The 26558-nt window shown below is 42.4% G+C and overlaps 1 protein-coding gene across 1 annotated transcript in view; it reads left to right on the top strand.

Annotated features, from left to right (window-relative positions):
* The window catches only part of FLACC1 (flagellum associated containing coiled-coil domains 1), an 85991-nt gene that overhangs the window by 28208 nt on the left and 31225 nt on the right, over window positions 1-26558 (top strand). Inside the window, exons 7-8 of the mRNA XM_077450162.1 lie at window positions 6301-6357; window positions 16924-17017. Of these exons, the coding sequence (XP_077306288.1) occupies window positions 6301-6357; window positions 16924-17017 (151 nt within the window). The remainder of the gene's footprint in view (window positions 1-6300; window positions 6358-16923; window positions 17018-26558) is intronic.

Raw genomic sequence — 26558 nt, forward strand, 5'->3', positions numbered from 1 at the left:
GCGTGCGGCAACGTCCAGCACGGGAGAGCATTTAAAAGGCCCCATTTTGCTGACTGCAGCTAACAGACAGACACGAGCAGAAGGGGGCATGTAAGTGATGACACAGGCATTCCCTTGGCACATTTACTGAAGCATCAGGCTGAACATTAATAGCAGCTGCAGTTGCTGGACTATTTGCTCAAGCAGTGGGTACCCTCAAACAGAGGAACTGGGGGTGAGAGAAGAGGCTGGGGACTCCTCTTCTGAGGGGTCAAATGCAGAGGGGCCTCCTTCAGCTTCACAATCTGAAACATTGATGATGCAATCTCTTACTGAGTTGGTCCACTCCACTTTTATGCTACCCTTAAATGAGTCGGTTGATAAGCCCACTTCTTGGTTGGGTTCACTAAAGCATCCTTAAGCTGTGCATGCCTTTCCTGTCCATTCATTGCTGGAACAGCTTATGTATTCTGAGTGGGATCACCCAGATAAGCATTTTTTCCTCCCAAAAACACTTTATCCTATGGAGGAAAAATTCACTAAAAAGTGGGAGATACCAGCAATTGACGCTGCTATGTCTTCTGTGAATAAAAGTTTGACTTGTCCGGTAGACAATGCTCAAATGCTTAGGGATCCAATGGATAAAAAATTTGAATTCCTGTAAAAAAACGCATTTTCTCTGGCAGGTTCAGTGACTCAACCCACGGTGGCAGCAATTGGTGTATGTCAATCCTTGAAACACCAGTTTAAACAGGTGCTCAAGGTTATCCTTGATCAGCAGGCCCAGGATTTAGCCGAGCTACCAGGTGCCTTATGTTTTGCAATAGACGCTATGAGAGATTCTATTCTTCAGGTCTTGTGCCTTACGCTTGGGCTGGTACAGATGTGTAGAATACTATGGTTGAAAACTTGGTCAGCCGAAGCGCCTTGCAAAAAGCTCCTAGCTGGTTTTCCTTTCTGCAGTGAATGGCTTGGGGATGATTTGGATAAATACATCCAAAAAATTTCTAGTTGAAAAAGTACCCTTTTGCCAGTTAGGAAAAGGAGTAAAAGTATTTTGTTTAAATAAGCTCCTTCTCATCTCCAAATCAGGCACTTTCTTGCTTCTAAACTGTCTGCACATTGGAACAGGGAGCTAACCCCCTTTGAAACCCTATGTAACAGTTCTGAACCCCATCAACATTTGATTTCAACCATTGCTACACTGCTTAACTCAGATACTAAGGCACATGATAGTACCAAACTGTTGTGGGATACTGAAATGTTAACTTCCATGACCGCTGAAGACTGGACGAGGATATATGAACACACACATAAGGGTACTTTAAACATATCGGCACAAGAAAACAGATATAAGATCTATTCTAGATGGTATCGCACTCCAGAGAAAATACACAGACTATTTCCAGACGTCCCGTCGACTTGCTGGAGATGCGGCACTGATGTAGGCTCCTTCTTACATGTTTGGTGGGAATGCCCAGTACTTCAGCCGTTCTGGAAAGCAGTTCACGACAATATAGTAAAGATCACGACGTATACCCCCGACTACTCTCCAGCCCAATACCTGTTTCACCACACGCCGATCCCACAACGCAGCTATAAGAAGTCACTCGCCCTACATATGATAAATTCCGCCACACAATGCATCCCCAGACATTGGAGAACCCCCAGAGCTCCAATTATGAGTGAATGGTACCGACAAATCAATCACACTGAAGAAATGGAAAGACTTATACATCAGGCTCATGACAAACACTCTCGATTTACTCACACCTGGGCATGTTGGATACACTTTAAACTCTCCACTACATATACCGACACTCACTTGTTACCCTCACCAACAATCTAATTGGACAATGAGATAAACGACTATGCTAATCTTTAAGGTGGCAGTCTCCCCCATTCCTCTTTTCCTCATCCTGGATCTCTCCTTCGACTTACTAAAAGCGTATGGGTGGCCCTCCCTTTTACCCCCTAGATAACTCCACATACACTATCTATGTACTTTAGTTTTTGTCAACAATCCTCCTCCCCCCCCCCCCCATACCTCCCTACCCCCCCCCCCCCCTCCGTGTTACACAACGTGTTAGTTTCATACTATTGTTGATATTTAGACTTATAATTAACAACAAAAACAGCTTTATGCAGTTATACTAGATTCCATCAAGTCTCCTCTTAATCCCCTCGGTTATTCAACCGAGCATTTTTTCCCGTCCACAGTTAGCTCCCATTAGGGGTGGACGCCAATGCAAGAGACTTGATGCACTTCTACAGATTTACGTTCCTTACACCTTGGATCATAATTGGTTTCAGTCATTACCTATAATCGGGGTTCTCCTACCCATGATTTTTGCACCTATGAACTTTCATACCCCCGTTATCCATGCAACACAGTAAATAGAAGTAAGCCCCAGGTAATATATCACACCTTTTTAACCTTTAGTTACTGTTTTTTCTACGACTAATACCTGTTCAAGGCTCGAACAGTGACGGACTCTATATACCTTGGTTTTGCATAGGACAAGCAATTGAACTGTGTATTTCTAAGATCATCTGTTGCTGTATCTTATTTCAATATATGTACGTTTTGTTTGTTATACTACAAAACCCCAATAAAATACTTTGAAACAAATAAGCTCCTTCTCCAGTGCCAGGGGTATCAGCCTCCAGGCAGTCACTACAGCCTCCACCGTCAAGTTCAAGAGGTAAACCTCAGGGTCAAGCCCAGGGACAAAAGAAGTCCTGGGGGAGGAAACCTACAAAACAAAATACTAAAGCCTCCTTATGAAGGGGCGCCCCCACTCCCCCAAGTGGGGGGAAGACTTCTGCAGTTCTCAAGGGTCTGGCAGGAAGAGTGTTGAGACAGATGGGTGACTTCCTTAATAGCTCTAGGGTACAAGCTAGAGTTCCGAGAGTCCCCATCTCCTCTTTTTGTCAGATCAAATGTTCCCAAGGATCCAGAGAAAAAGAAGTCTTTCTTTCAAGCATTGGACCGTCGTTTGTCTCAAAAGGTGATCTCGGTGGTTCCCATGCATGAGCAGGGATTGGGGTTTTATTCAAATATTTTCACGATGCCAAAACCAAATGGAGATGTCCGACCCATTCTAGATCTCAAAGATCTAAACCGGTTCCTGAATATCCACTCTTTTCGCATGGAGTCAATCCGATCAGTAGTCTCCATTCTACTAGGAGGAGAACTTCTGGCATCAATCGACATCAAGGATGCATACCTCCATGTGCCTATTTTCCCTGCTCGCCAGAAATATCTACGTTTCGAGGTAAAAAAATCTTCATTTTTAATTTGTAGGTCTGCCTTTCGGTCTAGCTACTGCACCTCAAGTGTTTACAAAGGTCCTGGCCCCTCCTCTAGCCAGATTAAGGGCCCAAGGTATAATGATTATAGCTTACCTAGATGATCTGCTCTTGATAGACCAGTCAGTAGCCCACTTATACAAAAGTATGGTCACCACAGTCAACTACCTGGAATACCTAGGTTGGATTCTCAACCTAGAGAAATCTTTCTTAAAACCATCTAGGAGATTAGAATACTTGGGTCTGATCATAGGTACAGCCCAGAAAAAGGTATTCTTGCCCCAGGTAAAGATGAGTGCCATAAAGGAACTGATTCACGTGGTCAAAGCAAAAAGAATTCTTCTATTGGGCTTTGCATGAAGTTGTTGGGAAAGATGGTGGCTTTATTGGAGGCCATTCCTTATGCTCAGTTTCATTCAAGGCTGCTGCAAAACAGTATTCTCTTAGTTTGGAACAAGAAGGTCCAAGCTTTATATTTCCCAATGTGTCTCCAAAGGTGCTCCAGAGCCTCAGTTGGTGGTTGATAACCAATATGCCGAAGATGGGGGATCCCAGACATAGATCAGTTTGCGTCCAGGTTCAGCAAGAAGATCAACAACTTTGTGTCAAGAACAAGGGATCCGCTAGCAAGCGGGACAGATGCCTTGGTGATTCCGTGGAATCATTTCTCACTGATTTATGCATTCCCTCCTATTCTGCTACTTCCACGACTTCTTCGCAGGATCAAGCAGGAAGGGAAGTCTGTGATTCTTGTGGCCCAGAAGATCTTGGTATGCAGAGATCATAAGGATGACGGTAGGGGACCCTTGGACCCTACCACCTTGTCCAGACCTACTCTCGCAAGGTTTGATATTCCATCCTACCTTACAATCACTAAATTTAACGGTTTGGCTATTGAGACCCACATTCTGATTAATGCAAGGGAGTCGGCCTCTAGAATTAGATATTATAGAGTCTGGAAGACATATGTTTCCTGGTGTGAATCTAGGGGTTGGCACCCCAGGAAGTATGTCATCGTAGAATCCTTGACTTTCTGCAAATGGGGTTAGAGATGAATCTGGCCTTGAGTACTATCAAAGGCCAGGTCAAGGCCTTATCGGTATTATTTCAATGACCACTTGCTTCACATTCTTTGGTCCATAACTTTACACAGGCGGTAACGTGGCTTAATCCACCGGTTAGGTCACCCCTGAACCCTTGGGACCTGAATTTAGTTCTGTTGGCATTACAGAAATAACCTTTTGAGCCAATACGACATATTCCCTTGGTCCTTTTGACAAGGATACTCATTTTTCTGGCAGCCATATCTTCTGCAAGAAGTTTATCAGAGTTGGCTGCTTTTTCTTGTAAAGAGCCATACATAATTATTTACAAGAATAGGGTAGTATTGCGTCCTCATCCTAACTTTCTACTGAAGGTAGTGCCGGGTTTTCATCTAAACCAGGATATTGTTCTACCTTCATTTTTTCCAGAACCCTGTTCTATGGAAGAAAAGTCACTACATTCTCTTGATGTGGTGAGAGCAGTCAAAGTGTACTTGAAGGCGACTGCTCAGATTAAAAAAAACTGATGTTTTGTTTGTGTTGACTGAAGGTCCTAAAAAAGGACAGGCAGCATCGAAGTCTACTATTTCTAAATGGATTTGGCAAGAAATTGCTCAAGCTTATGGTTTGAAGAGGAAGATTCCACCCTCTCAAATCAAAGCACACTCCACCAGTGCTTCGTGGGCAGTGCATCACCAAACCTCCATGGCTCAAATCTGCAAGGCCGCAACTTGGTCTTCAGTCCATACATTTACCAGATTCTATCAGGTTTATGTAAAAAGACATGAGGATAATGCCTTCAGGTGCAGTGTGCTGCAGGCAGCAGTATAAGTCCTCATGGTGCCCTACTTTTGTTGTGTCTCTCTCCCCTCAGTTGGCATTGCTCTGGGACATCCCACATAGTAACTACTATGGCTCTGTGTCCCGTGATGTACGATAAAGAAAATAGAATTTTTATAACAACTTACCTGTAAAATCCTTTTCTTGGAGTACATCACGGGATAGAGGTCCCTCCCCTCTTTTAATACACCTATATTGCTTTGCAACAAAAACTGAGGTACTCCCAGTAGTGGGAGGGGTTATATAGGGAATGGACTTCCTGCCTTAGGGTGTGCCAGTGTCCATCACCTAAAGGTGGGCCTATAACCCACATAGTAACTACTATGTCTCTGTGTCCCGAGATGTACTCCCAAGAAAAGGATTTTACAGGTAAATCCTATTTTTCTAAGAATGGGTTCACACCTATGTGAATTGGATGCGGGTTTCCCTGCATCCAATTCGCATAGCAGGAGATTGTGACCGGCTCTCTATGGTGCCGGCTCACACATCTCTGCAGCAGCTCTAGTGCGAATTGCACAGGAGCCCTGTGCATCTTCTGGTCTGTTTCAGGTCTGACTTCAGCCCAAAATTCGGGCTGAAATCAGACCTGAAACGCTAAATGGAGCCGCTCCATTTCTCAGTGTAAACCCAGCCTAAAAGTTAAAGTGGTATGCTTAAACTTGAATTCTAGAAAGTTGCATTCGGGAATAAAGTTGAAAAAGGTGTCCAAGTGTTTGTAGGCAGTAGTTACTAAATTTTAATTACTGTATGTATTGGCTTAAAGCTGAAGCATGCCTCCTCAGTTGCTCTGCTTTATCTGGTGATTACACAAGTTTTGTCATGTTAATCATAGGATTTTAGTTCCAAAATGTCATTTTCAAAGCTGGCTTGCAAGCTGTTGATGGTGTTATGCTTTATTGTTGCTTGCATATATTTGTGTGCTTCTCACAAAGATCATCTTCTGCATGACCAAGCTTTGCTTCTATATTCACTGATATGTAATGTGCTAGTGCACTTCTGTGATGTGTTTAATTTAAAATCTTGCTTAGCAGCTGTGTGGCTGGCTAATCAGCACTGCATGGGAAAATTATAATGATCGATATGTGACGACACAAAAGTGTTTAAATGTTCACAATGACCCCCATAGACAGAAAGAGCAAACAAGTTCTCAGAAGCCAAAGAAGAAAGAAAAAGCATTAATAAGGTATGTGCAGTAGATGATTAAAATTTAAAGAAACTAAACAAAACCTATAAAAAAAGAAAAAAAGAACTACATTTACCATACAGTGCTGTGGAAAAGTATTTGCCCCTTCCTGATTTTTTTTTTTTGCAAATTTGTCACACTTAAATGATTCAGAGCATAAAACAAATTTTAATATTACACAAAGATAACTTGAGTAAATACAAAATGCAGTTTTTAAATGATGATTTCATTTATCAAAGGAAAAAAGCTGTCCAAACCTGCCTCATTCTATGTGAAAAAGTAATTGCCCCCTAAACCTAATAACTGGTTGTGCCACCCTTGGTGACATCAACTGTAATCAAGCATTTATGATAGCTGCCAATGAGTCTTTCATATCGCTGTGGAGGAATTTTGGCCCACTCATTTTTGCAGAATTGTTTTAACTCAGCAACATTTGAGGGTTTTCGAGCATGAACAGCCTGTTTAACCACTACAGCTCCGGAAGGTTTTATCCACTTTCTGACCAGGCCATTTTTTGTGATACGGCACTGCGTTGCTTTAACTAACAATTGCGCAGTTCTGCAACGTTGTGATCAAATAACATTTATGTCCTTTTTTTCCACAAATATAGCTTTCTTTTGGTAGTATTTGATCACCCCTGTGGTTTTTATTTTTTGCACTATAAATAAAAAAGACTGACAATTTTGAATAAAAAACAATATTTTTTCCTTTCTGCTATAAAACATTCCCAATCAAAAAATTTTAAAAATTGAATTTCATTATCAATTTAGGCCAATATGTATTCTGCTGCATATTTTTGGTAAATAAATCCCAATAAGCATATATTGATTGGTTTGTACAAAAGTTATAGCATCCAAAAACTATGGGATAGATTTAGGGGCTTTTTATTTTTTATTGTTTTTATTAGTAATTGTGGTGATCAGCAATTTTTGGTGTTTCTGTGACATTGCAGCGGACAAATTGGACACTAAAGCCCCATACACACGATCAGTTTTTCTGCTGAGTTTTTCCTTCAGGTTTACCAAAATCATATAGTGCAAGGGCCTGCCTGATTGCATACACATTGAAACTCCTAAGGTTTGGCCTCATATTATATGGTTTTGGTAAATCTGAAGGAAAAACTCAGCAAAAAAAACTGGTCCCCAAACTTTTTGGGGACCAGTGACACCAATACAGTGATGAGTGCTAAGAAAAATGCACTGATCACTGTATAAATGACAGTGGCAGAGAAGGGGTTAACACTAGGGGAAATCAAGTGGTTAAGTGTGTGCCGGGAAGGGGTTTTCTATCTGTGTGGAGGAGGGACAGACTGGAGGAAAAGAGGGATTGTGTTTCAGCTTAGCTGAAACGCAAAGATCTCTCCTTTGCTCCCTGACAGATCAGCGGTTTGCCTTGTTTACATAAGCACACCGCTGATTCGTCTCTCCACAGAACAATTGATGGGTCGCGACCACCAGACCTGCTGATTGGATCCCGCTGTGTCTTATCACAGTGGGAACGGTGCTCCGGTGGTGGGGGCCCGTCCCCTACACCACATGGTCCGTGATTTTGCGCAGCCAGGCTGCCCTGTCACAGTGTATGTACGGTGGGTGACCTGAAAGCGGTTAAGGTCATGCCACAGCAAATCAATCGTATTTGAGTCCGGACTTTGACAACTTTCCAAAACCTTCAATTATGTTTTTTTGAGCTATTCAGGGGTGGACTTGCTGGTGTGTTTTTTGGATCATTGTCCTGATTAGAGATGGGCTAAGGCTTGTTTGGGATCCTAGTCCCAACCCACCTGCCCGATCCCGCCAGAAAGCCGTCACTGCATGCTGCCAATCACAGGCAGTAACACATTTCCTGGTCTATGCAGCTGCAGACCGGGAAATGTCTCACTGCCTGTGATTATCAATGTGCAGTGTCGGCTTCCTGGCGGGATCAGCAGGTGGGTTGGGACTAGGATCCCGAACACGCCTGAGCCCATCTTCAGTCCTGCTGCAAACATAACCCAAGTGAGCTTGAGGTCACAAACTGATGGCCAGACATTCTGCTTCAGGATTTTCTGGTACAGCGCAGAATTAATGGTTTCATCAGTTATGGCAAGTCGTCCAGATCCTGAAGATGCAAAGCCCCAGACCATCACACTACCACTGACATGTTTGACTGTTGGTATGATGATCTTTTTAGGAAATGCTGTGTTAGTTTTACATCGGATGTAATGTGATACAAACCTTCCAAAAAGTTCAACTTTTGTCTCATCAAACCACAGCATATTTACCCAAAAGTCTTGGGGATAATCAAGATGTTTTTTGGCAAATGTGAGACAAGCCTTTGGGGTCGATTTACTAAAGGCAATCCACTTTTCACTGCAAGTGCAGTCGCTGTAGATCTGAGGGGGACATGCAAGGAAAATAAAAAAACAGCATTTTTGCTTGTACATGATTGGATGATAAAATCAGTAGAGCTTTCCCTCATTTCAGAGCTTCCCCTCAGATCTAAAGTGACTGCACTTGTAGTGCAAAGTGGATTTGCCTTTAGTAAATCAGCCCCTTTGTGTTCTTGTTGGTCAGCAGAGGGTTTTGCCTTGGAAATCCCCCATGGATGCCATTTTTTCCAGCCTCTTTCTGTTGCTCTGGATTCTTTTATGACTGTCTGGGTGAGTTGTCGTTGTGCTTTTGGAGTAATTTTGGTAGGCTGGCCACTCCTGGGAAGGTGCACCACTGTTCCAAGTTTTCTCCATTTGTAGATAATGACTGTGGTTTGCTGGAATCCCAAAGCCTTAGAGCAGGTATGTCCAAAGTCCAGCCCACAGGCCAATTGCGGCCTGCATTCCAGTTTAATTTGGTCCTCCTGATAAATTGTATATAGATATATATATAGATGTAGATAGATATAGATAGATATATATATCTAGGGCCACAAAAGATATATACTGTATTTATCGGCACGGTCTTGGAGGGGACAGGGAGGGGGCGGGACGAGCACCATCAGATTACATACAGGAGAATCTCCTGTTTACTCGGTGGTGTCTGTAATAGGAAGTCCCATCTCCTGGGCTGCCATTAGATGACTATTCTGTCTATCATAGGGGCCGGGACGTTGTATTAACCACTTCAGCCCCGGACCAATAAACACCCTAAGGACCAGAGGTCTTTTTCCAATTTCGCACTGCGCTGCTTTAACTGGTAATTGCGCGGTCATGCAATATTGCACCCAAACGAAATTTGCGTCCTTTTCTTCCCACAAATAGAGCTTTCTTTTGATGGTATTTGATTGCCTCTGCGATTTTTTTTTTTTTGCGATATAAATGGAAAAAGAGCGAAAATTTTGAAAAAAAAAGATATTTTCTTCTTTTTGTTATAAGAAAAATCGAATAAACTAAATTTTAGTCATACATTGAGGGCAAAATTTATTCAGCCACATGTCTTTAGTAAAAAAAATGTCAATAAGCGTATATTTTTTTGGTTTGCGCAAAAGTTATAGCGTCTACAAACTAGAGTACATTTTCTGGAATTTACACAGCTTTTAATTTATGACTGCCTATCTCATTTCTTGAGGTGCTAAAATGGCAGGGCAGTACAAACCCCCCCCAAATGACCCCATTTTGGAAAGTAGACACCCCAAGAAAATTGCTGATGGGTATGTTGAGCCCATTGAATATTTTTTTTTTTTGTCCTAAGGGATTGAATAATGACAAAAAAAATAAAATTTTTACAAAAAGTTGTCACTAAATGATATATTGCTCACACATGCCATGGTTATATGTGGAATTGCACCCCAAAATATATTCCGCTACTTCTCCCGAGTATGGGGATACCACATGTGTGGGACTTTTTGGGAGTCTAGTCGCGCACGGCACCCCGAAAACCAATCACCACCTTCAGGATTTCTAAGGGTGCAAATTTTTGATTTAACTCCTCACTACCTATCACAGTTTCGAAGGCCATAAAATGCCAAAATAGCACAAAACCCCCCAAAATGACCCCATTTTGGAAAGAAGACACCCCAAGCTATTTACTGAGAGGCATGTTGAGTCCATGGAATATTTTATATTTTGCCACAAGTTGCGGGAATATTACAAACTTTTTTTTTTTTGCACAAAGTTGTCACTAAATGATATATTGCTCACACATGCTATGGGCATATGTGAAATGACACCCCAAAATACATTCTGCTGCTTCTCCTGAGTACGGGAATACCACATGTGTGGGACTTTTTGGGAGCCTATCCACGTACGGGACCCCGAAATCCAAGCACCGCCTTCAGGATTTCTAAGGGCATACATTTTTTATTTTACACCTCACTACCTATCACTACCTATCACAGTTTTGAAGGCCATAAAATGCCAAGATGGCACAAAACCCCCCCAAATGACCCCATTTTGGAACGTAGACACCCCAAGCTATTTGCTGAGGGCCATGTTGAGACCATTGAATATTTTTTTTTGTCCCAAGGGATTGAATAATGACAAAAAATAAAAAAATATTTTTTTTTACAAAAAGTTGTCACTAAATGATATATTGCTCACACATGCCATGGTTATATGTGGAATTGCACCCCAAAATATATTCCGCTACTTCTCCCAAGTATGGGGATACCACATGTGTGGGACTTTTTGGGAGTCTAGTCGCGCACGGCACCCCGAAAACCAATCCCCACCTTCAGGATTTCTAAGGGTGCAAATTTTTGATTTAACTCCTCACTACCTATCACAGTTTCGAAGGCCATAAAATGCCAAAATAGCACAAAACCCCCCAAAATGACCCCATTTTGGAAAGTAGACACCCCAAGCTATTTACTGAGAGGCATGTTGAGTCCATGGAATATTTTATATTTTGCCAAAAGTTGCGGGAATATTACAAACTTTTTTTTTTTGCACAAAGTTGTCACTAAATGATATATTGCTCACACATGCTATGGGCAGAAGTCAAATTACACCCCAAAATAAATTCTGCTGCTTCTCCCGAGTACGGGGATACCACATGTGGGGAACTTTTTGGGAGCTTAGCCACGTACGGGACCCTGAAAACCAAGCACTGCCTTCCGGATTTAAATATAAAATGCTACCAAAAAAACTGTTAGCGATCGCAGGGATCAGGCCTGACTCTGCGATCGCTGCAGTTATGTGTTTAGTGTTTTGTAAGTGACAGTGATCGATCGATACTGCACTTGGGTGGGCTGGGCAGAGGGGCAAAACGCAGGTGCTAGCAGGTATCTGGGCTGATCCCGCTAACAATGCGTTTTTTTGGAACCCTGAACTGCTGGGGACGCTAGTATAGATCTGATCAGATCAGATATTGATCTGTTCAGATTCTATACCACTACGGGAGGTGTATGCTTTGCGCGTGGGTGTTAGCGGTACTGGCACTAACCTAGCGCTGCCTGGGGTGACGCAGACCCTGACCCTAAAACCTAATTGATATCACCCGCCGGGTGATCAGGGGGTTAAACCTTTATTGGGTAATAAATGGTGGGTGCCCTGATGCTATAAAAAGCAAACTAACCAGAGTCACCTGTAACACTTATACGGTGATCAGTGGTGAAAGGGTTAACTAGGGGCAATCAGAGGGTTCAAATTTTTATTAGGTAGTATATGGGGGTCCCTGGCGCTATATAAAAACCTGATGGGGAACCTAAATAACTAACTGGCTAACCAGCGTCACCAGTGACATACTGTGATCGCTGGTGAAAGGGTTAACTAGGGGCAATCAGGGGGTTAAAACCATTATTGGGTAGTATATCGGGGTACCTAGCGCTATAAAAACCTGGCGGTGAACCTAAAAAAATAACTAGCTACCTAGCGACAGTAGCGACACTGATGCAGCGATCAGAAAAATTATCGCTTAGTGACACTGGCAAAAGGGGGTGAAAGGGTTAACTAGGGGCAATCAGGATGTTAAAACCATTATTGGGTAGTATATCGGGGTACCTAGCGATATAAAAACCTGGCGGTGAACCTAAAAAAATAACTAGCTACCTACCGACAGTAGCGACACTAATGCAGCGATCAGAAAAATGATCGCTTAGTGACAGTGGCAAAAGGGGGTGAAAGGGTTAACTAGGGGCAATCAGGGGGTTAAAACCATTATTGGGTAGTATATCGGGGTACCTAGTGCTATAAAAACCTGGCGGTGAACCTAAAAAAATAACTAGCTATCTAGCGACAGTAGCGACACTGATGCAGCGATCAGAAAAATGATCGCTTAGTGACACTGGCAAAAGGGGTGAAAGGGTTAACTAGGGGCAATCAGGATGTTAAAACCATTATTGGGTAGTATATCGGGGTACCTAGCGCTATAAAAACCTGGCAGTGAACCTAAAAAAATAACTAGCTACCTAGCGACAGTAGCGACACTGATGCAGCGATCAGAAAAATGATCGCTTAGTGACACTGGCAAAAGGGGTGAAAGGGTTAACTAGGGGCAATCAGGATGTTAAAACCATTATTGGGTAGTATATCGGGGTACCTAGCGCTATAAAAACCTGGCAGTGAACCTAAAAAAATAACTAGCTACCTAGCGACAGTAGCGACACTGATGCAGCGATCAGAAAAATTATCGCTTAGTGACAGTGGCAAAAGGGGGTGAAAGGGTTAAGTAGGGGCAATCAGGATGTTAAAACCATTATTGGGTAGTATATCGGGGTACCTAGCGATATAAAAACCTGGCGGTGAACCTAAAAAAATAACTAGCTACCTAGCGACAGTAGCGACACTGATGCAGCGATCAGAAAAATTATCGCTTAGTGACACTGGCAAAAGGGGGTGAAAGGGTTAACTAGGGGCAATCAGGATGTTAAAACCATTATTGGGTAGTATATCGGGGTACCTAGCGATATAAAAACCTGGCGGTGAACCTAAAAAAATAACTAGCTACCTACCGACAGTAGCGACACTAATGCAGCGATCAGAAAAATGATCGCTTAGTGACAGTGGCAAAAGGGGGTGAAAGGGTTAACTAGGGGCAATCAGGGGGTTAAAACCATTATTGGGTAGTATATCGGGGTACCTAGTGCTATAAAAACCTGGCGGTGAACCTAAAAAAATAACTAGCTATCTAGCGACAGTAGCGACACTGATGCAGCGATCAGAAAAATGATCGCTTAGTGACACTGGCAAAAGGGGTGAAAGGGTTAACTAGGGGCAATCAGGATGTTAAAACCATTATTGGGTAGTATATCGGGGTACCTAGCGCTATAAAAACCTGGCAGTGAACCTAAAAAAATAACTAGCTACCTAGCGACAGTAGCGACACTGATGCAGCGATCAGAAAAATGATCGCTTAGTGACACTGGCAAAAGGGGTGAAAGGGTTAACTAGGGGCAATCAGGATGTTAAAACCATTATTGGGTAGTATATCGGGGTACCTAGCGCTATAAAAACCTGGCAGTGAACCTAAAAAAATAACTAGCTACCTAGCGACAGTAGCGACACTGATGCAGCGATCAGAAAAATTATCGCTTAGTGACACTGGCAAAACGGGGTGAAAGGGTTAACTCTAGGGGCAATCAGGGGGTTAAATCTTTATTGGGGGTGATAGGGGGCTACCCTGGACCTAACACTAACTGCCCTGACAGTTTTTACTTTTACAACTGACACTGAATGCATTGATCAGTAAAGAAATGATCAATGCAATCAGTGACACTGTGACTGGGGGGGGGGGGGGATCGGGGGGGGGGGGCGGTTTGTGTACCTATGTGTACCTATGTGTCAGTGTAGTGTTTTGGTGCACTTACTTTTAGTCTTCTCCTCGTAGTCCGGTCAAAAAGACCGCCCCGAGGAGAATGACATCACTTCCTCCTTCCTGTGTAAACAATACACAGTGGGAGGAAGTTCGTCATTGGCCAGGAGCGATCGAGAGGGGGTGGCCAGAAACCAACGGCCATCCCCTCATCACGGATCGCTCCCGGAGGGAAACGGACCGCTGTATCCAGCGGGAGGGGGTCCGATCGGACCCCCCACCCGCTGGAAGGCAGGCACGTACATGTACGTGCTTGTGCCTGCCTGTGCCATTGTGATGACGTACAATGGCAATACGGCGGTCCTTAAGTGGTTAAAGAGGCCACCATTTAAACAGGAGATTATCCTGTAGGTAATCTGTCGGTGCTCGTCCCGCCATCTCTTTGTCCCCTCCGAGACTGCAGATGGGCATCGATCAGGCTGCAGTGATGGCAATGGTGAGGCTGCATTCAGAGTTTGCATTCATGGCAATGGTAAGGCTGCATTCATGGTAATGGTGAGGCTGCATTTATGGCAATGGCCAGGCTGCATTTATGCCAATGAATGGCCAGGCTGCATTCATAGCAATGGCAAGGCTGCATTCCATGGCAATGATGAGGCTGAATTCATGCCAACGATGAGGCTGCATTCATGGCAATGGTGAAGCTGCATTCATGGCAATAGTGAAGCTGCATTCATGGCAATGGTGAAGCTGCATTCATGGCAATGTTGAGGCTGCATTCATGGCAATGGTGAGGCTGCATTCATGGCAATGGTGAGGCTGCATTCATGGCAATGGTGAGGTCGCATTCATGGTAATAGTGAAGCTGCATTCATGGCAATGGTGAGGCTGCATTCATGACATTGGTGAGGCTGCATTCATGGCAATGGTGAGGCTGCATTCATGGCAATGGTGAGGCTGCAGATGGGCACTGATTAGGCTGCATTGATGGGTACTGACCCTTATTTTGCTTCACAGTTCATTATTTAAAATGTAAGCTTTTTCCTGAAACTTCCCTCTTAAAGTGAAGGTGCATGTTACACGCCGATAAATATGGTATATCCAAATAACACGCCCGAGCTCGTCCTTAGTCCTGAGCGGCGCTTGGGGATTCGTTGGGGGCCACCAAAGATATATACATATATATATCCAAATAACACGCCCAAGCTCATCTCTTCACCACGCACAACCACTAAGGCAAGTAAATTCTTCTTGGGCAGTGTATAAGGCTGGATTCACACCTATGCATTTTTAGTGCTTTTTGCATATTGCAGATTTGCACTACAGAACGTGTTCCATAGGAAAACATGTTTAATGGACTGTAGTGCAAATTTGCAAAATGCATAAAGCACTAAAACTGCATAGGTGGTTCAAAGAATGTCAAGAAAAATGGTCGGGCCTCACGCATGTTCGCTTCATCAAATCTGGCCCTGTTTGAAAAAAGTATGGACACCCCTGCTTAGAGAAATGGCTTTGTAATCCCTTTCCAGACTGATACATGTCAATTATTTTGTTTCTCATCTGTTCTTGAATTTCTTTCGATTGCAGCATGATGTGTTGCTTTTGAGATCTTTTGGTGTGCTTCACTTTGTCAAACAGCTTCTATTCAACAGGCCTGGCTGTAATCAGGCCTGGAAGGCAAGTGAGATTTAACTCAACTTTCCAAAAAATTTGAGTAATCACAGTTCAGTCATGATTTAGAAGGGGGGGAGGGGGGACACAGCAAATATTTTTTCACCTAGGGCCAGGCAAGTTTGGACAGCTTTTTTTCCTACTAATAAATGAAATCATCATTTAAAAACTGCATTTGGATTTACTTGTGTTATCTTTGTGTAATATTAAAATTAGTTTGATGATATGAATTGTTTAAGTATGACAAATATGCAAAAACATAAAAAAAATCAGGAAGGGGCAAATACTTTTTCACAGCAGTGTATATGGAAAGCGTGCATCACAGTTTTCAGATGCAAAATGGGTCTGTACTGACAACAAGCATATGAATTTAGAGTAATTCAGGAACCAACTCTATTTAAAAATCAATCCACCCAAAACTGATATTTTTTTCTCTGAACTCCAATAGATCAAATTTTTGATTGGCCCAAAAGTGAGTTTGCATATACATCTCTAAAGGGAGAGTCATGAGATCCTCTGTAGTTCAAGTAATATGGTGCCATCTCTTGTTTCTCTGCGTGATTAACAAAAAAGGGCATGGTTGTCACAAAGGCTTCATGATTCACCTGTGTCTATGGTGGATAATCTTTAAAGAGGAGTTTCCATTAAAAAAAAAAAAAAAAAAAAAAGTCAGCAGCTACAAATACTGCAGCTGCTGACTTTTAATAATCAGACACTTACCTGTTCCAGGGTCCAGCGATGCGGGGGAATCACAGCCCCGCTCTGCGGCACCGGCATTGCAACTGTGGGCACCCAGCTGTGGCCATGATTGGCTGCGCAGTCATTTGGGACCTGTCACATGTCCCAGATGACTGACAGGAGGGAGGGGGCAGACCTGAGCCCTTCCTGTGCCGAGGGGAAGTGATGTCACCAGCCCAGGCACTGAAGGAGGCAGACTACAAGGGACCCCCTAGCAACAGGCATTTAGAGGTGAATTTAAAAAAAAAAAAAAAAAATGCTTTTTTTTTTTTTTTTTTTAGGAATTTTAATGATTTTCTTTTTTCTGTGCAACACCACTTTAAATACAGACTTTGGCCGCCGGTGGCCCTGCCATACTTGCAGCTGGACTTGTTGCAAGTTAGTTCTGTTGAATTCTGATTTTGTAATTCTAGGTGTGATTTAATGACAAATTACAAACTATTTGTACATATTAGAAACGCATTTTCATTATCAATAACTTTTTTTCACTTTGCAGTCAAGGATTTGTGGAAGATTTGCAGGAGCAAATTGCTAAGCTGACTGCAATGCTGGAGCAGGAAATATCTGAACACCAGAAAACAAGGATAAGAGTGAGTCAATTATTATTATTATTTTTTTTTTTACAAAATCCAACATTTTAAACTTCTTTAATCTGACAATGCCAAAAGTAATAACACACAGTACAATGCTCCATACAATCAGATTTCAGCGTAAACCAACATCACCAAAATCTATATTCATAAGCTGGCCGTAGATGGATTGAATCCCAGCTGATTCCGGCAGAAATTTGATCCATCTAAAGGCAGCAGGTTATACTGAAGCTGATCCATCAATTGATTTTTGCATGTGGTTACTGTCAATGGCTATAGCTGCCAGCAATAATCATTGAGTTCTGCAGATGGGGAAGGCTCCCGCTGGCAGAATAAAATAGCGCTGCGGGAGAGATTCCACAATCAAAGCCGACTGTGTTCATGGGTGGAATCGAGCAATTTTCTTAAGTGCAACCCATGGTTGCAGGAAATAACGTTACATCTTCTATGGCTTGCCTTAGACTCCCAATAAGCCAATCCTCTATTATACACTTGGGAATAAAATGCTATGTCTGGCAGTCTCTAGGAGATTACACATTAAGAACATTGCTTCTTTCCAAAGCCAAGCACCACTCCTAGCTTAGTCCCAGAAAGACGCTTCCTTTAGGGAATAAATTCTTAGTTGACTGGATTTGCAGAGGAACTCTTGTTGAATTCTTATTTATCAGATTTTTTATGTTTTATCTTTGTCCTTGGTGTTTATGGAAAACGTAAAACCTCCATGGCAATGGTATATTTACACCTTTCCCTACTTTGTTCCAAAATTGAAAAAATGGAAAAAGAAACTGCGCTACGGTAAATAGGTGCACTCCAGGTGGAAAAATGGATCCACTACCAGGATCTATTGGAAGCTGCTACTCTGCTGTATAACAAAACTACAGTAAAAACAAATGGATAAATAAAAGAGTTGCGCTAAACCTGCAACACACAGAAACAAAATAAGTGTAAATAGCCAAAAATGCATTAATCGTATCTGAAGGACGATGCGATTATGTGTGACTAAACAGTGACATTAGTGAACACCAACCCATAGATATATGTGTTGTATAAATCATATAGCATGTGAATTAGCACTGAGAACAAAAGGGGAGGGGGGTGTGGGGTGCGATCAGCCCATTGCTATCGTATATAACTCTGTTTGTTATAGATGCTCTATGCCGGTTTAAGCTTTGCTCCCACCATGTTGAGGGTCAAAAGATGCTGAAGAGTTTAATCTCTAAGCGTACGGAATTCGGGGGAGAGTGTGAAGGCCAGCCATGGTTGCCATGTTTTGATAAAATTTGTGCTATTTTCATGTTTGGTTGCCACGATCTCCTCCATCTTGTAGATATATTGTACTCTGTCAAGCCAGTCTGTAATGCTCGGGGCTTTGGTTGTTTTCCAGTGAATTGGTATCAGTGTTTTAGCGGCCGTGAGTAGGTGTCTGGACAATGATTTTTTGTAACGGCTTAAATTGGTGGGGACCAGATTGATCAAGCATGTGGCCGCATTCAATTCCAGGCGAGTTTCTGTTATGTGTTTTACCCAAGATCTGATTGCTTCCCAATAGGTTTGTATTAGCGGGCATTCCCACCATATGTGCAGGAAGGTACCCGTGTGTGTTTTACATCTCCAGCATGTATCTGAGGCGGAGGGAGACCATCTCCTGTTTTTTTGTGGCGTAATATACCATTGAGCTAAAATTTTATAGGATATTTCCTGATATTTGGAGCTTAAGGAGCACTTGTGTGCCATAAGACAAGTATTTGGCGCAAATCAAAGATATTTGGTTCCCACTAGAAAAAAAGTCTATAAAATTACATATAGTAGTGAGTGCAGGGAATGCACTACTTTGTCAAGTCCAAAAAAGGAAAAATAAAATGTTCTTTAGTTCGTGAGGAGAGGGGGGGAGGAGAGGAATGGAGAGGGGGGATGGATCCGCATGCAGGGCTGCCACCTTAAAAGAGCTGAAACTTAAGCTCCTGGATTGCTGCAGATAAAGGAGAAAAAAGAGAGAGAGGGGCGCCTCTGGGTGCAGATTTTTCAAAAGGTTTTATTTTCAGTGTAAAAACATAAAATTTTGCACTCACATTTAGTAGGCAAAAGGTAGGCATTTAAACTCAGAGGGTCATCAGGTGTATCTGATTATGGGACGTCAGCCAGTGATCCCGTCCACATCTGTCATCTAGTTGTTCCTGTTCCTCTCACATAAGGTCCACTACAGGTGTTTTTTAAGAAGCAGCCGGCTTATGGTGGACACGAGATGTGCGGTCTTCAGAAGGAGGCTTGGGAAGCAGAGATGACCAGGGCGCGGTGCTGTGACGTCAGAGGGTATGCGACGCGTTTCTTGAGCGTGCGGGTCGAGATTGTCGGACGACCGCGCTCTTTCATCAGGCAGAATCAGAATAAAGTGAAGGGGACTCAGGATTTAAATAGGGGCAGGCTGAGGACAGTAGGCGTGGCTGGAGGCGGACTGGGAACAGGTGAAGGGGCGTGGCTAATTAGGGGCAGGCTGAGGACAGTAGGCGTGGCTGGAAGCAGACTGGGAACAGGTGAAGGGGCGTGGCTATGGCCGAGTATGGGGAAGGAAACGATGAGTAATGAGGGTGGGAGGGAAAGGGGAGAGAAAGAGAGAGCAGCAGCGGCTTAGTATAAGGAGGAAGAAAACGTCTATGGGGAAATCTTATGTATATGTCGGTAAAATCGTCTATAGAATAAAATTCTATGGGAAAAACATCAAAAATAATTGTGAGAATAAGTAAAAAGGGTAAAAATTATATATATAAAAAGATAAAAAAGCTTAAAAAAGCTAAAAGGAGGGGAGTAAAAAAGAAGGTAAAAAGAGGCAAGAAGCATACATGAAGTGTGTAGATATAATTGTATTGGGGATTGGACATGCAGGACATATGTGTATAAGGGGATAAAAATGGTGTATCATCTCATCTCATCCCCCCCATTATCCATACATCACTGAAACCTAAATCCATCTTTTTTCCCACTCATTCAAAAGGCCCATACATTGAAAGCTTCTATCGAGTGGTCTATGCGGACATGATCAAATTATGTACCACCACTTCAAAATCCCAAAAAAATCAAAAATATAAAAACAATCTAACCCGCTCTTAAATCCTAGCTTTAGACAAGCTAATACATAAAGAAGACATAGTAATCAAGCCTGCTGACAAAGGGGGCGGAATAGTCCTCCTAGACAGATCCGACTATGTGGCGGAGTCCCTCCGCCTCCTTGCAGATGATTCCACTTACAAAAAACTGACTTATGACCCAACCAATACTTTTGCAAATGAAGCCGAGGCTTTAACCAAATCTGCCCCCAAGAAGGGATCCTCACAAAAACAGAAGCCGCCTTCCTACAAAAAAATTTCTACCAAATCCCCTACTTCTACCACCTACCCAAAGTACATAAAAATCTCCATCACCCTCCCGGCCGACCAATTGTGGCTGCTATGGATAGTGTCACCACAGGCTTCAGTTTATACATTGATCAATTCCTACAGCCCTTGGTGACACAACTGCAATCCTATATTCGCGATGGTCGTCACCTCCTAGAACTTCTGGCCCCTTACAGATGGGAAACGTCATACACCTGGCTCTCCCTGGATGTCAGCTCACTGTATACCTCTATCCCACATGACTTTGGCCTAAAAGCCATTGAAGACTCCCTAATCAATGAGCCCCTAATGAATATGAGGCAAGCTGACTTTGTGCTAAAGGCCGTTAATTTTTGTTTGACACATAACTATTTTACCTTCAACGGTGACTTCTACCAACAGATCCAAGGTACAGCTATGGGCGCCAATTTTGCGCCCTCATATGTGAACCTTGCGATGGGCTTCTGGGAGTCCCACTACATCTACAAAAATAATCCTTTTTCAGAAAACATAATGTTTTTCGGTAGATACATAGATGACCTTATCCTCATCTGGGATGGAGCAGCTGACTCAATCCCCCCCTTTGTTCAACATTGCAACAATAACCCCTATGGCCTATCCTTTACGTCTAATACCAACTCCGAGACCATAGCATTTCTAGACTTAGAACTGGGACACGAAGGTCATGCTATTATCTCAAAAAACTATACGAAACCAACTGCGGGCAACTCCTACCTTCACTTTAATAGCTGTCACTACCCAAAATGGATCAAAAATATCCCAAAGGGCCAATTTTGGCGCCTAAGGCAAAACTGCACCAAACAAATTGACTATATCGAATCCAGCAACACTTTGAAAACTAAATTTAAAGAAAAAAACTATCCTGCACCCCTTATAGAAAACGCTTTCAAACAGTGCCTCTCAGAAAAAACTGCAACAAAAACAGATCGCTCCCCACAGAATTTCTCTAGTAGATTCATCACCACCTTTCATAATGAACATAAAACTATGGAAAGAATTAAAAAAAAAACACTGGAGTATCCTACAGCAGGACCCCCACCTGAAAACTGAACTCCCAGCCCGACCATCTGTCACTTACCGTAGGGCCCCAAACTTGAGAAACAAAATCGCACCCAGTAAATTAAAAACCCAATCCAATTTTCCTAAAACCCTCCAACTAATACCCCTAACTGGGATGTATCAATGCCACAAAGCACTTTGTAAAACATGTAAATTTGTCAATCACGGACAAAAAGAATTCACCACCAAGGGCAAAACCTATGAACTAAAAGAATTTTATAACTGCTCATCCGATTTCGTAATATATGGTCTGAGTTGTCCCTGTGGTCTCATATATGTAGGGAGAACCATTAGGACACTCAGACAACGTTTCGGTGAGCATCGTAGATTAATAGAAGGAGGCACAGACCCCCATAGCGTGCCCAGACACTTCGCCCTCTCTCATAAGGGGTCCACATCAGGCCTCAAGGTCTGGGTTATCAAGCAGATCCCCAACCATCTCCCTCCAGCGGAAAGGTTTAAAAAATTATGCTCTCGCGAAACCTTCTGGATCTATACCCTCGACGCACTCTCCCCAGGGGGAATCAACGAGTGTATCGAAATTTCCACCATCCTCTGATGTACCACTACCTTATAACCCACCTGTTATCATCTGTCGCAGAGCTCGAACCGCCCCATACCAGACACCCCTCGTCCATGGTGCCGTCCTTATCACACAACATGACATCTCCCCACCTATATAGATATCCTCTAAATCTATCCGCTTGTTCTAGCTACCGATATTTATGGCAAATATATTATTATGCATACTGTTTTACCATTACTGCAATTCTCAAGCGATTATATTCTCTTTTCTCCTTGCAAAGAATCATGTATTGATATTGGCTTGTATATGTACCCATGCATATTTAGAAAATAATTCTTATCATTTTGTATTAGTGTAATACTTCCTATTCCTCCCCCCCCCTCTCCCCTCCCCCCTCCCTCCCCCCTTTTCTAGCTCCTTTCCCCCTTCCCCCCCCCTTTTTTTCTTTCCCTCCCCCCCCCCCACTCCCACGTACTCCTTTTTCCTCTCCCCGCGCCCCACACTGATGTATGTGCACACATACACACGTGTCCATGTAGGCATATATGTGCGGGTGTACGTTTTTGTTTTTATTTCTTTTTTATTTCTGTTTTTATTTTCATTTTCATTTTATACATCCCGTTTTTTTCATTTAACACGGGTAAGCGTACGTATTTATATGTGTATCTGTATATGTGTATATACACATACACCATTTTTATCCCCTTATACACATATGTCCTGCATGTCCAATCCCCAATACAATTATATCTACACACTTCATGTATGCTTCTTGCCTCTTTTTACCTTCTTTTTTACTCCCCTCCTTTTAGCTTTCTTAAGCTTTTTTATCTTTTTATATATATAATTTTAACCTTTTTTACTTATTCTCACAATTATTTTTGATGTTTTTCCCATAGAATTTTATTCTATAGACGATTTTACCGACATATACATAAGATTTCCCCATAGACGTTTTCTTCCTCCTTATACTAAGCCGCTGCTGCTCTCTCTTTCTCTCCCATTTCCCTCCCCCCCTCATTACTCATCGTTTCCTTCCCCATACTCGGCCATAGCCACGCCCCTTCACCTGTTCCCAGTCTGCTTCCAGCCACGCCTACTGTCCTCAGCCTGCCCCTAATTAGCCACGCCCCTTCACCTGTTCCCAGTCCACCTCCAGCCACGCCTACTGTCCTCAGCCTGCCCCTATTTAAATCCTGAGTCCCCTTCACTTTATTCTGATTCTGCCTGATGAAAGAGCGCGGTCGTCCGACAATCTCGACCCGCACGCTCAAGAAACGCGTCGCATACCCTCTGACGTCACAGCACCGCGCCCTGGTCATCTCTGCTTCCCAAGCCTCCTTCTGAAGACCGCACATCTCGTGTCCACCATAAGCCGGCTGCTTCTTAAAAAACACCTGTAGTGGACCTTATGTGAGAGGAACAGGAACAACTAGATGACAGATGTGGACCGGATCACTGGCTGACGTCCCATAATCAGATACTCCTGATGACCCTCTGTGTTTAAATGCCTACCTTTTGCCTACTAAATGTGAGTGCAAAATTTTATGTTTTTACACTGAAAATAAAACCTTTTGAAAAATCTGCACCCAGAGGCGCCCCTCTCTCTCTTTTTTCTCCTTTATCTGCAGCACTTGTGTGCCAGAACGCATGCCTTATTCCATTGTTCCTCAGATATGCTGGTCTTGAGATCACGTTCCCACTTTGTTTTGAATTTATTTTTGTCAGCTTGTGATGCTTGAGTTAGCATCGAGTATGCAAGAGACGTGGTGTTCGTTATTGGTGATCTCTGTAGACATATATTCTCAATCTGAGTTAATGGGAGGCAAAATTGATTTTTGTGTTTGTTGTTTACCAGGAAGTCCTTTAGTTGGATGTAAAACCAACTTCCAGGAAACAGCTCCCCCACCTCCGCGGTCAATGTTTTGAATGTCTTAACTTGTGTACCTGACATACAAGTGTGTACTAAAAAGTCTTGTGGCAGGTTGTGGTGTAGGCCTGAGATGAATTCGGGGTTATTTGTGAGTGGCGTCAGGGGACCTGGGTTTGTTGCGATTTTTTGTGACTTTACCAGCGTTTGCCAGATCTGTATTGTAGTTTCAATTAATGGGTGGTCTATAAGTTTGGGCTTTCTGGAATGAAGCGACCATGGGAGGTAGAGGGTACTGCGCTTTGCCAGATTGTTTTCTAGCTGGACCCAATCCTTATTCAGTCCATGGCAATGCCAGTCTATCACTCTCGTGACATGGGTAGCCTGGTGGTACTTTTTGAAGTCCGGCAGTCCTATACCCCCATCTCTTTTAGCCAGTGTTAAATGTCGGAATTGGATTCTAGGTTTCTTATCAGCCCACAAGAATCGTCTCTGAATTTTGTTTAATGTTTTAAAGAAGAGTTCTGGGATTTTAATTGGTAGGGCGTTAAATACGTACAGAAGTTTAGGGAGTACCGTCATCTTTAATATTGAGGCCCTCCCAAACCAGGAAAACATTTTTACATTCCACTTGAGAAGGTCCTTTTTGATCATGGCAAGTAGGGGTTTATAGTTTGCGTCATATAGTTTTTCAATGTCACTAGGGCGCCCCGTTCCCATTTTTAGGGGTGGTTGTTTTGTAGATTTTCGAGGAGGTTCTGTGGTAGGGTGAGGTAGATTTACTTCTTACCAGAAGCCTATGACCCCGTTACAGAGGGTCACAGAAAGCATAAGTTGTAAATGTGTCTCTCCTGGATCCTCAGACACTCACGCAGATCTCACAAATGTGCAGCCTCTCCTGGACCCTCTGACACTCCTGCAAACCTCTTTAGTGTGCAGCCTCCAGAGCATAAACCCAAATGCCCAGCACTCTTCAATCCACCGCTTATAGACCAGAACTTCGACAGTTTAAACCAGTAACATACAAGAGATAAGAGGCTTGAATAATATAAAACCCACAATTTATTTTAAAAGAAAAACGTGTCCTTCAGATACGATTAATGCGTTTTTGGCTATTTACACATATTTTGTTTCTGTGTGTCACAGGTTTAGCGCAACTCTTTTATTTTTCCATCTACTTTGTACCAAGCCACTTCACCTGGGGTGTCAAAAATCACCTTCCGTTCTCTTCTTTATGACGGCTTCGTGCCTCATGGTCTCAGACATGAAAACAGTCCCTTTTGTCTAGTTGGATATCAGTCCTTTTCTGGCCCTGTCAGTTTGGAAAAGTTCATTGCCACCTTAAACATAGCAATCTTACAAGGGAAGCAAAATCTTCTTTCCTATGGTGGCATTATACTGCATAAGTCTCACGGGGTGATTTGTTGCTCTTTCTGTGCCAGATGCTAATAAAAATAGAGCGTGGAATTTGGGAAATCTTAAATCAAAGAAGTAGATGGTCTTCTGAACTATATTCATGTTTGGCAAATGCTACTATCTTACTGTATACCAGGTTATACAGCACCCATACTGTGCAAAATGGGTCCCTTAGCACCTTTTACTTTTGGCTGAAGCTTGACTTTAGTGAATAGACTCTAAATTGTATTTGACTTTAGAAAAGGAATGACTGAATTGGTTAATCTTGGGAATTCATGTCGTAAAGTGTTTTGCAATTTGGGCATCGTGTAAAATGTGTATTGCATGTTCTAAACGGCATACAGTTTAATAAAATATGAATTTAATGGCCATGCTATTGGGACAATAAAAGTTGTGCTTTGTTTTTTGTGCTTAGAGAATTTAATGTGAGGTTCTTATTTGTAATGTCTTTCTGACATTTTTAAAGGCCTGTAAAGATCAAGTGAACAATTTGGTTGCCTCGTCGTTCTTTGACTTCAAGGTCTTCATGTTTTTCTCTTTTTTGTTTTACTGTTCATTAAAAGTCTCCCAGTAAACTGAAAATAACATTGAGATATGTAAATATTTTAGATATTCCTTGACCTCATCAGAGCTTGAGGTGGAACCATAAATTGTTCTCTATTATCAAGACAATCAAGATAATTGCTTATATAGCTGGACTCCAGATCTGTATTTCATACTTACAATGGTCCAGTTTGGACCAATGATGGTATGCATTTTTAATACATGAGAGATCACTAGGGGAGTTGACAATCACAGATTGCTTTTCAAAGGCATGGAAGTATAGACTCAAGTTTAAACTTGGCCTAAGGTGGCTATTATGTGACTTGTTGGTGTTGATGTAAAGTGTTATGTATGTGACTTGACAATCTGGAAAAGAAAATGATCATGAAATAAAAGAAATGGAACAAATTACTGATACATCTAAGTGGACTAACCCTAATGCTTTTTTTAAAACAATTTGAGATCTTTAAAAAAAAAAAACATGTGATGGAATTATTTACCACTTTTGTGAAGATCCAATATTGCTGTTGTTTTTTTCTTTGTGTTGTTTCTGTAATCAGCCACCTCCATGTCTTTATTTCCATGTTGTTACCCAACTTACCAGCTGACCTGAAAATCAAATTTTTTCAAACTATGGGACAGGTTTTGTTGTGAGAAAATATGTAGCTTCTTTTGATTTCCTTCTTCTTCATTCCTTTCATAGAGCTTGGTAGAAAGCCAGGTTTGCTATGCTTTTAC

This window comes from Lithobates pipiens, unplaced genomic scaffold (assembly GCF_037356315.1).
Source record: "Lithobates pipiens isolate NorthernLeopardFrog02 unplaced genomic scaffold, aLitPip1_a1.2 Scaffold_22, whole genome shotgun sequence".
NCBI lineage: Eukaryota > Metazoa > Chordata > Amphibia > Anura > Ranidae > Lithobates > Lithobates pipiens.